The sequence below is a fragment of the Myotis nattereri genome (genome assembly GCF_964212035.1).
Source record: "Myotis nattereri genome assembly, chromosome: 2".
Lineage (NCBI taxonomy): Eukaryota > Metazoa > Chordata > Mammalia > Chiroptera > Vespertilionidae > Myotis > Myotis nattereri.
The window spans coordinates 132,489,070-132,501,126 of NC_138076.1; the positions used below are offsets into that span (position 1 = coordinate 132,489,070).

Here is a 12,057-nt window from a genome sequence, read left to right on the forward strand (position 1 = left end):
TGCCCAGAAGGACGTCCAGAAGACATCTGGTTTATCTAGTCTAATTAGCATATTACCCTTTTATTAGTACAGATAAAGTTAGGAATTTTAGTATTCAAAGAAAGGGCAGAAATGTACTGGAAATAAAATTTGTGATGGTTTGCTATATTGCCAAGCATGTCAGTTTTATGATGAAGAAAACATTGTGGGTTCTTTCTTTATGGAATAAACCACTTACGTGCTATGTCTCCCACTCCTTGGCTTGTTAAAGCAGTAGTTCTTGTCTGAGTATCCAGACACCATGCAAAGCAGTCTGTATGGATTCTTTCTTTAATTTTCATGACCCTAGGAGATCATTTTTTTTTTTTTAGTGCCAGTTTATTGGTTAGAAAGCTGAGGCCTACTAATAGTAAGTCAGTTGACTATCCTCTCTTGTAAAGAGGAAGCTAAGTAGAGATTTGAACCCATCATTTCCTGTCTCTGTCTCTGAATCTGAAGCACAAGAACCCAGTTCTTCATTTACAAGGTCTTAATTTAAGAAGATGTAAATGTCAACTGTACTGTAAGAATTATCATTGTAACCTATTGAATTTTATTTCCTAGGTAGTAGTCACCTATTTTTTGATTAGGAAGCAGTCATATTGTAGAAGTTCAATTAATACTACCTAACTGAAGTGATAAGGTGTGTCTGTGAAATAGAATTTGTTATCTCTTCTGTTTGAAAGAAGACAAGGGTCATTTAACTTTTTCTGTATTCTTCACTGAGAATATATGATCCAGAAAAGTCTCGTAAAGTTGTCATCTAATTTTTTAAATCATTAATTAAGGCATTATTAAAAAATAATCTAAGTACCTTTGAAAACTAAAGGTAATTGACCTGGTTACTTAGATTTTTATCAATATTTATAGGAGATGACTTACAAGGAGAAATTTTAAAAAGCAAAAAGCTTTCTCCTTTGTTATTCCTGAAGACTCAACAGCCAACATTACACTAAGCTGTTGTGCATGAGTGAACTATGACATTTAAATACAAGAGCACAATTTGCTTGTTTTCCCTCTACAGTAGTGATTTGGATCTGATGAGACTCTGAAAATTGTGGACCCTTCCCCATAAAAGGGCCACATCTGCACCACATTTTATGTACATTGTCAAGGGGATCAGGAGTTACTGCTACTGCATTTTGATTCTTACCTAGAACTTGCGAGGAAAAAAAACTGAGATAAATAAGTGTCTTAACAAAGATGTCTCAGCAAACACTGATTTGAGAACATTTGGGGACCTCAGTGACATTTGAAGATCCTAAGGTTTTCAGATCCATGACCTAGAGATGGAGTTAAATATTCTGAGTTAAATATTTCTACTGAGTCCAGATACCTGCAGGGCATGGTATGCAGCCAGTGCCTATCTGGCTTGCAATGATTTTTTTTTTTTTTTTTGGCTCAGTATCCAGCAGTTTTGCATGCTGTTTCCTGATACTCCATCCTCCTTCAGTGTCATTGAGTATGATCAATTCTTAAGACATTTCAAAAAAAGATAGTAAATGAGCCCACCTAGTAAAGCCCATCAAGTGACTTCATTTTTGCAGTTTCATGCATTTTACAATCTGGTATAGTCTTGACATCTTTGAAGACCAAACTACAAAGCTCATTGGGATAATCTGGCCTTTGGTAAAATTTTCCATCAATTAGGTTCAACTTTATTTAATTTTGCCCTGAGCTTATTTTACTACAAAATATTTATTTTCAAAATCTGTAGCCTTGGTTACTTATCCACTTAACCTACCAATAGGATATTTCCCTGGAATCTAAACAACATTTCTGCTTTTTCAGCTTCCAGTCTCTATATAAATATTGAGCACATGCTCAGCACTGGCCCAGTGGTCTTCTAAACTGTTTCCCACCTCTGTTCTCTCCTTGCTCCAATCCATCCTTCCAGACTAATCTTCCTAAGTTTACTATCCTGTTCCCTCTTAAACTAAACATTCAGTGCAACACTCCTGCTTACATGAGAGTTAAATCAGACTGATTTTTAGTAATTATCTAGTTCACCCTCTTCATTTTACAGACGAGAAGTAGAAGTTCCCCAGAGAGGAAGTGATGTCCCTCAGGCAGAAGTGGCTTGCTGTGGGCTCTGGTGGTAGACCTGGTCCCACTGAAACTTCACGGCCTCCCATTGGGCCTCCTTAGCACAACATTCAGGGGCTCTCTAAGGTGGCTTTCCGGAGTATCTCCTGCCCTCTCATCTGCAAAAGCCTGATTTTTCTGTCTCTGGTCTCCCAAAGAGACTATGATGCGCTTTCCCATCTCTTTGTCTTTGCCTGTGACCCTTCCTCTGTCTAGTCTAATGCCCCATTCCCTTGTGAAGTGCTTATTTGCATGCCATGCTCGATCACTAAGTATTTAAAATGTGGTCTTTAATTCTAAATTAGTCTTTATAAGTCCACTAGTAAGATTCTATTATGATTTCCATTTTACACATGTGGAAATTAAAACTAAAGTAGATTACTTGCCAAAGAGTTAGCTTGTGGCAGGGCCTGGGTCCCCAACAAACTAACTGCTTCAAAGGAACATCTTCCAGGTCCAGGCCATAGGCTCCCTCTGCTCAGAGAAGCTGAATTTATCGCAGGGCTCTCTGTGCTTTCTGAATGCTGTTCAACATACCTTAATGCATGGAAAGTAATATAATAATTCATGAATTGACCATAAAAATCTATTAACTTGACTTCCTAAATTCTCTTCCAAATGTAATTGGAAAGGAATCGGTACACACCAAGAAAGTCATGAAGGGGAGAGAGAACTGTGCTGAGAGCAGCACACAGAGCCAGGATTTGATCCCATCCCCTCCAGGAACTCCTGGTGCCTGTGACCTCCAGGTGCCAGTTAACCTCTCTGAGCCTCTAGGCCTTCATCTGTAAAATAGGTTTAATGATATACACCTCATGGGGCTGTGGTAGAGACTGTGTATGAAAACTTTTTATTAATTGTATAGCATGTTTCAAAAGTATCATTACTTTTAAGCCCCATCAGAAATTAAATATTATTAAGTCAGTTTAATGGAGAATTTTCTTTATTATTATCCATTCTTCAAGTGGTAAGGTGTGGGGAGTTTAAGGTGTTGGCCAGATAACTTTTTGTGAGGTTTCTTTGACTTTTTTAAACCAATTTTCTTACAGAGAAATTACTAATAAAATGGGATTGGCCAGCATATCCCTTGTATTTCCTCTGCTGGTTAGGTGTGTGTACTCAGATCCCGAGTTTTCTGAATTCTAACTTGACCAGTTCTATATTATTGGCTATGCAAGTTATATATAAAAGAAGGGCCAGATTGTCAAACAACTTGTGTTCAGAGCAGCTGCCACTGCTTGCCATGTCTCTCCATCTGGCATGGCTTTAATGTACATGGTTGGTTCATATTGAAAAAATGTTGCTGCTCAGTCTAATTCCAGCATTTATACCTGCAAAGGTGTCAGCTGTGTCAGGGCTGACAGAACATGACTAAGTCGCTTTGCTTTCCAAAGATGGGGATGAAGATCCAAAAGACCAAAGAAGTTACGGAAGCATGGTGGGAGAGGAAGAAAATTAAGTGTAAAAGGCAAGAGTGTAACTCCTAAATTAACAATTAAAAATACTGCCTCTAGGGCAAAGGAACCGCCTGCCCTTTTGCAGCCTAACCTAACAAACTGCAGCTGGGTCAGAGATCTCCAAAACTTCCAAACCCCAAACAAAGCGGAGAAATCTACTGATATCGCTGTAGCTCCTGCTGGGTGGACTCACACAGTGGTTGACTTGGAGATGCAGGAGCCAGGGTACCCAGTAGTCAGATACCAGATTTCAACTCCTCACATCCATAAGGGTCACACTCAAGAGGCAGACTCAGTGAGCACCAAAGCCCCACTGAAGCAAGTCCTACCCCATAAGGGTGTCTCCAGCACAGCAGTTCTTCCACTATAGGCACAGCGGGTCCTCGCAGTCAGCCAAAATGCAGAGACAAAGAAACATGTCCCAAATGAAAGAAATGGAGGAAAGGAAACTACTGGATATAGAGTTCAAAACCACAGTTATAAGGTTACTCAAGAATCTTCTACAAACCTCCAGGGAACTTAGTGATACCTTCAAGGATCTTAATGAGAATGCCAAAAAAAAAAAAAAATGGAAAAGGACCAGTCAGAAATTAAACATACACTGACTGAAATTAAGAATAATATACAGAGATCCAACAGCAGACTAGAGGATCCCAAGAATCAAGTCAAAATTTGAAATACAAAAAAGCAAAAATCACCCATCCTGAATGCAAAAAGAAAAAAGAATCTAAAAATATGAAGATAGTGTAAGGAGCCTCTGGGACAACTTCAAATGTACCAACATCCAAATTATGGGGGTGCCAGAAGAAGAGAGAGAGCAAGATATTGAAAACCTATTTGAAGAAATAATGACAGAAAACTTCCCCTACCTGGTGAAAGAAATAGACTTACAAGTCCAGGAAGCGCAGAGAACCCCAAACAAAAGGAATCCAAAGAGGACCACACCAAGACATGTCATAATTAAAATGCCAAGAGCAAAAGACAAAGAGAGAATCTTAAAAGCAGCAAGAGAAAAAAAGTCAGTTACCTACAAGGGAGTACCCATAAGACTGTCAGCTGATTTCTCAACAGAAACTATGCAGGCCAGAAGGGAGTGGCAAGAAGTATTCAAAGTGATCAACCGAAGGACTTGTATGCATGCATATAAGCATAACCAATGGACATAAGACACTTGGGGGTAGGGGAGGCCAGGGGATTGTCAAGGGCAGGGAAAAAAAAAAAAGGAGACACATTTGTATCCTGATTTTGAGGTCATGCAAATGGAATCTTGTGGGCTAGTGGTATTAAAAGACAGACGCTAAAAAAGCAAAAACAAAAGAAAAAAACAAAAAAAAAGAAATATTCAAAGTGATGAATAGCAAAAACCCACAATCAAGATTACTCTACCCAGCAAAGCTATCATTCGGAATTGAAGGTCAGATAAATAGCTTCACAGAAAAGAAAAAGCTAAAGGAGTTCATCACCACCAAACCAGGATTATATGAAATGCTGAAGGATATTCTTTAAGAAGAGGAAGAAGAAGAAAAAAGTAAAGATAAAAATTATGAACAACAAAGTGACATCAAATAAATATCTATCTACAAGTGAATCTAAAAATTAAGTCAGAATAAACTGGTGAATATAATAGAAGCAGGGGCATAGAAAGGGAGTGGACTGACAATTCTCGGGGGAAAGGGGGTGTGGGGTATGCTGGAAGAGATTGGACAAAAATCTTACACCTATGGATGAGGACAGTGGTGAGGGGTAGGGGCATGGGGTGGGTTAGGAACCAGGTGGAGGGGAGCTATGGGGGGGGGGGGAAGAGGAACACCTGTAATAATCTGAACAATAAAGATTTATTTTTTTAAAAAAAATACTGCCTCTGTGGCAGCCCAGACATGTTCTCAATAAGCAGCAGGGTGTCCATTATTAATTTGGTGGGGATGGCATGAGGAGAGATGATGGTGGCCTCATGAGTGGAAAATGCCCAGGACAAATGGGCAGAAACTAGATGAAAATGTGCAGTGGAGCCCAGAGGCAAGGGAGGCTTTGCTGTCAGAGAGCTGAGTTCCAGTGCAGACTTAACACCAGCAGTTCTCAACCTGTGGGTCGCGACCCCTTTGGGGGTCAAACGACCCTTTCACAGGGGTCGCCTAAATACATCCTGCATATCAGATATTTACATTATGATTCATAACAGTAGCAAAATTACAGTTATGAAGTAGCAACGAAAATAATTTTATGGTTGGGGTCACCACAACATGAGGAACTGTATTAAAGGGTTGCAGCATTAGGAAGGTTGAGAACCACTGCTTAACACTGAATAGTGTGACCTTAGTCAGGTTCCTTCACCCCTCAAGTTATTCATTTGTGAAATGCAGATAATATGTCACAGGGATCTGGGGGTTGGATACAATCATTCAACGTAAGTCCTTAATGAGCACAGTGCCTGACACACAGTAAATATGTGGTAAATGTTAGGCTGGAGGCTGAGATGGGAGTGTGAGAGGTACCACTGGAGGCAGAATTGTAGTGAGTGCAGTGGCTCCCCCTCGACTATGTATTTTCTGTCTGCAGTTGGGAATCTATGTATTTGGAGGGCTGACCAGTAGTTAAACATGGATCTTCAACTTCACGGGGGTCGATGCCCCTAACCCTTTCATTGTTCCAGGGCCACCTATACTTATGCCTTTGCCTGGATTATTTTCTCACCAAATTGTTCTCAGATTCTAGAAGCTATTGGCAGGGCCAAGAAGAAACATGGGTTGTGTTATAGGACACCCTAACTAGATCATCACCTGTCAGAGATGACATAAAATCCAGCAAATATGTACAAGGTCCCAGCTTACTTTGGGGAATAGTAAAGATTTTAGAGACAGGATGAGAGGAAGATGAGTCTGCAAAACCAGGATAGATCCATTGAAGATGTAATAGTGCAAAACCACATTTTCACATTATATATTGTTTTAAGAACCAGTGGGCTAAATCAACTGTTGGCTGTATTATTCAGATGGAAATTTTAACAAAGCTAGAAGGGTGGGAAGGCAGAGCTGGTGCTATATGTAAGAAAGGTTATGACAGAACCCAGAACTATGTGTGCTTGGAAGTCAGTTGCCAGTATAGCTTTCAATATAGATTGAGTATTTATGATGTGTTTGACACATTCCCTTACCTCAGTTCATGACTCCTTGGCCTGGGTGTCTTTATCTCCATTTTACAGGTGAGAGACACCAAAGTAAAGATTTGTTTTAAATTCCCTGGTTCCCAATCAGTTGCTTGTTCAATTTATGCCACAATGACTGATGGAAATGTGTTAGATCTATTTTTAAAGCCTTTAAAAAGAAATTAGGGAAATATTTCAGGCATCTCAGATGTTCAGCCCTAGAAAAGTGGATGAATTGGACTTTCCTAAATTATGTAAGTTATAAAGCATTCCAACCCATAGTTAGCATTCTTTTGAAGTTTTGCTGACGTTTTTTCCTTAGAACAACATAGAGCAGTAGTTCTCAGACTTGAGCACTCATCAGAATGGCCTGGGGACTTGTGAGGTGAGAGTCTGCAGGGCTGGTGTGACTGGGAACTTGCATTCCTAACAGGTGCCCTAGTGATGTTGACATATTACTTTGTGAATGACTGATAAGGAAAATATATTGTATTCCTGATTATATGAAGGAATTGTATGAGAATAATCCTGGAAGGGAATTTCCAAGACCACAGATAAAATTTGCAATTAGATTATGTTTCCATAAGTGAATTTGTAGTCCAAAGGATTTGTATTGTGACTTTATTTTTTTGGAGGTTGCCTTTCATTACAAAGGGAAATCAAGAATGAAAGTCATTTTATGTGTAAATATTGAAATTCTGTGTAACTTAAAAACATAACAGGTTTGTATGTTTTCCAAACTACTAAAAATAGCATATTAATTGTTATGTATGGATTTTCTTACAGTGTTTTCTTTCTTCTTTCCTTTTTTTTTTTTTTTTTTGTCTCTGTAGGTGGCAAATCTTCCAAAAGACTATAAGATAGGCCTCAAGTATGTCCCCGGAATGGACGTTTTGGTATGTAAACTTTGCGTTTCAGAGTTTCATTTTGGTAGTTGATAAAAGAGATGGGATCACCTTATTGAGATAGAAAATTATAATGACATTTAGAAGTTTGCAAGTTGTTTCCTAAACCTCTACTCCCAAATTTGGAACTAGCCACAAATTTCTTTTTTTTTTTTAGCCTCTCCCCAAAAAGGCTTCAGTGTAAAATTATGTAAATTTTTTCTGTACTTGAAAAGGTCCTACATGAGTCTCTTTTCTATTTCATTTGAGAACAGAAAATATTTTATCTCAGAATTTATTAGAATCTTACAATAGATTCTTAGAACCTTATAATAAAAATATGAGGTTATGATTATAAATACTCCTTTGTTACTGCAACCAAGAAATTTTAATTATTTTTCATTGGGAAGAAATAGTTCAGGAATTCATATATGAATAAATATTTCAAGCATAGGAAATGTAATGCCCATGTATCCATCACATAGCTTGTCAAACCTTACACTGTGCAATATTTGCTTCAAATATTTTTTTGATATTGAAGCATTATACATATAACTAAGTCCCCTGTATTCCCTTTTCCTATCTCCATTAGTTCCCACTTTGTGGCTTAGGGACAATTTGTCTCTTATGAACAAGTATTCTGAACTGGAATATTTTATTCCAAGGCATGTTTTTAGGACTTGGCATGAGGTTAGCCTCCCCTGGAGTTGTGTTGAGCACAACAGCACACAGAAGCCCTTGTGCTTTTACAGTTTTACTGCTGCAAACTGCATCTATACATAATATGTTGTTTTTTGCATGTTTTCATATTTATGTTAATGTCATTATACTGCATACTCCACTTTGCAGGTTGCTTACTATTGCAACATGCCTTTGAGATATAACGTGCTGCTCCATGTTAATTCATTCTAACATATTGTGTTGAGTTCATTTGAAACCATTTGGGATACTCTACTCTGCAAGTAGACATCTTTCCTTAAATTACCAAATACTATACATCCACCTCGTGAAGATTGTTTGAGGCTTTGAGTCAATCAAAATCATTACAAGTTTAAGTGTGTTAAGTACATCACTAAGTGCTTGTACTTAAAATGTGTTTCAAAGACTATAAGGTTATCATTACAAGAGAAGGTCAAAGGTACTTTTCTTTTTCTTAGTAAACCTTTTAGCATGAACTGTCTAATAATGTTCCTTAGAACTCTTTTGAACATGTACCTTCATGCTGAACCAGTTATTCTTGAGTCTAGGTCAAAGTCTGGCCTATTGAATTAGGGGGAGTTCTCTAGAGATAGGAATGTAAAACCACAGCATCCTGAAAGTTAATTAATGCCATCATTCAGTCACTCAGGCAGCAAGTATTTGTTTAGGAAAAACTATGGAAACAGCACTTCATCAGACACTTTAAGAAACAAACACATGTCGATTTAGTCTTATGTTCAAAAACTAGGGAGAAATTATCTGGCCTTTTTCAAAATGAATTCACATATTTGTCTCCTTGGATGATTACGGAAAAACCTGTGAGGGCAGCAGGATAGCGAAGGTGACTCCTCTTTCACAAATGACACACTGCGGTTTGCAACCCAGAAGTATCTTGCCCAGGCTTGCACAACTAGACAGTGACCCATCTTAAAAATAAACCTGGGGTCGCCCTGTTTGGCTCAGTGGATAGAGCGTCGGCCTGCGGACTGAAGGGTCCCAGGTTCGCTTCCGGTCAAGGGCATGTACCTTGGTTGCGGGCACATCCCCAATAGGGGGTGTGCAGGAGGCAGCTGCTCCATGTTTCTCTCTCATTGATGTTTCTAACACTCTATTCTTCTCCCTTCCTCTCTGTAAAATAATCAGTAAAATATATTTTAAAAAAAAGAAAAAGAAACCTGGGGTCATGGGACTTACCCCTGGGTTATAGAATGTGGTTATCTCAGTAATTACACTGGTGAGGGAAAGTGTTCTAAGTGAAGCATCTGAGTGTGAAGGACGCACCTGCTCTGGGCTCGAGAAGCATTTTGGGCCTCTGATTGCCGAACTCACTCAAAGACGTGCAGCTCTTTGCAAAACAAGGTTACACCGAAAATAACGGAATAGATTATTGTGTACAGTATAATCATGGATTACACTAAATCACACATTTTGGTACTGGCTGGTGACAGCAAGAGCCAAACTTGTAAAACTAAAGCCAGCTCTCTGCCACATGTTTTCTTTCTGTTTCTGTAATTGAGAAAAGTCCACTATTATTTGATCTTGGCACTCCATCCTGGCATCGCTGAGGAGTAACTCTGTTTTTGGCTACCACAGTTGGCAAGGAAAACAAGCCCACACATAGGACTGTGCGCAGAAACCTGTCTTAAGCTTTCTTTACCTTCCTTTTAAAACCGTAGTTGCTGCCAAGATCAGAGGAGTTTCCAGTGGACAGGCCCCTGATTATTTGTCAGTGGTCAGAGTCCCAGCTGCCTTATCTTTTGTGTTTAAACAATAAAGGGTGGAGTGGGAATCAAAATGGGCACCAACAACTTCTCTGGGGCCAAAGCAATAAAATTCTGCCTGCGGCACTGGGCAGAAGAAAGCTCTAGAATAGAATACACATTATTATTATTATTATTATTATTATTATTATTAGCTTTTGTTTTAAAAATTGGATAAATACACCTGAAAAGGAGAGCTTGCTTTTCTAAGGGCCTTCCTAGGAAATTACCTAGTAGGTTTTCTCTCACAAATAGCAGGGTGTGATCAACAGGTTGATATTTAAATCTAAGGATAATTACCAATTCTATTTTAAGCTTCCTGAAGCTGTAATATTGCCAGGCTTAAGATTTCCTTTAAGTTCCTAACCTTAAAAATCTTAAACATTTCCAAGCCTTTCCATTTACTAGTAATGTTACTATAGAAAGAACAAATATTAAGTCACTGAATCAGTGCCACATGTCTTCGGTCATTTTCACGTTTGGAAAGTGATATACACTATGAGTTGCTTGTGGTATTTGAGTAAAAAATTCTTTATCTGTTTTTAATAAAAGTAAATTCATCAGTTTTCTTTTAACTTTTTATTTGGGAATAACTTCAAATTTACAGAAAAGTTTATAAGACTGTTACTCAAAGAACACCAATATACTCTTTAATCCAGATTCACCTACTTTTCATATTTTGCCTTATTTGATTTCCTAAATGCTTGCTTTCTTTGCACACATGTGTGGTTTATTATTTTTCTAAACCTGTTGAGTAAGCTATATACATAATGTCTGTTTACCCCTACATACTTCAGTGTATATTTCCTAAGTAAATGATTTTCTCTTACATAACAACATTGTAAGCTGTCAACTTCAATAAGTTTAGGAAGTAGAATACTTCAATAAACGAGTATATTTCAATTCTAACAACATTTTTGGGGGGCATTTCTTTTTCTCCAATACAAGAAGCGATCTAGGATTATAATTTACATTTTTATATCAAGTGTGATGGGCAGAATAATGGCTCCCCACGCATGTCTCCTGCTGTGAATCTATTATTACCTAACAAGGCAAAAGGAATTTGCAGATATAACTAAGTTAAGGATTTTGAGATGGGAAGAGTATTCTGGATTACCCAGGCAGGCCCAATCTAATGACTTGCATCATTATAAGCGGGAGGCAGGAGTATCAGAGCCAGAGAGAGTGATTTGAAGATTGAAGATAGAGGAAGGGGCCACAAGCCAAAGAATGCAGACATCCTCTAAAGCTGGAAAGGGCTTCTCCTGTAGAGCCTTTAAAAGAAACAGCCCCATTGAACACCTTGATTTGCACCTACTAAGACCTATTTGGACTCCTGACCTCAGGGACTACAAACTAATAAATTTTTTCAAGCACATTAAGTTTATGGAAACTAATAGATCCTGTCTCGTTCGTTAGTCTCCTTTAAGAGCTCCTAGCCTTTCTTTGTATTTATGAGAGTGAAAGTTTTCAGTAATGCAGCCCTCCCCCAGTAGTACAGTTTCTGAATGGCTATACAGTGGGGCCTTGACTTACGAGTTTAATTCGTTCTGAGACCAAGCTTGTTAAGGAGCTCGTTAACTCAAATTACTCTGTCAACTCAATGCAAAAAATCTTCCAAGAGACAGCTGGTATCTCAAAAAAACTCGTTAGTCGGGACACTCGTAAGTCAAGGCCCCACTGTATTCAGATTAGGCATGTCCAGCCTCTATGTGACATAAGTGATGATGCCTCAGGTTATCACCTCTAGATTGTCCATCTCCCCTTCCTGGCGCTGGTTGTGTGATCACTCACCTGGTGCAGGTGTTCCACTATTTCTGTGTATTTACTCATTAGCGACTACTAAGCAATCTTTGGGGAGACACTTTCAGACGATGTCCAATTCCTCATCCAAGTTCCTCCTGTAAGTTTAGCAGCTATTGATGATTCTTACCTGAACCAGGCTTTACTATCATGTCAATTTTTAATTAAGTTAAATTAAGCAGGGTTGAGCAAGTCATTGGCAATATAGA

At 38.6% G+C, this 12,057-nt stretch overlaps 1 protein-coding gene across 1 annotated transcript in view; it reads left to right on the forward strand.

Annotated features, from left to right (window-relative positions):
* The window catches only part of KITLG (KIT ligand), a gene marked incomplete at its 5' end in the record, with an annotated part of 91,646 nt that overhangs the window by 40,767 nt on the left and 38,822 nt on the right, over positions 1-12,057 (forward strand). Inside the window, one exon of the mRNA XM_081084628.1 lies at positions 7,536-7,598. Coding sequence (XP_080940754.1) covers positions 7,536-7,598 — 63 coding nt within the window. The remainder of the gene's footprint in view (positions 1-7,535; positions 7,599-12,057) is intronic.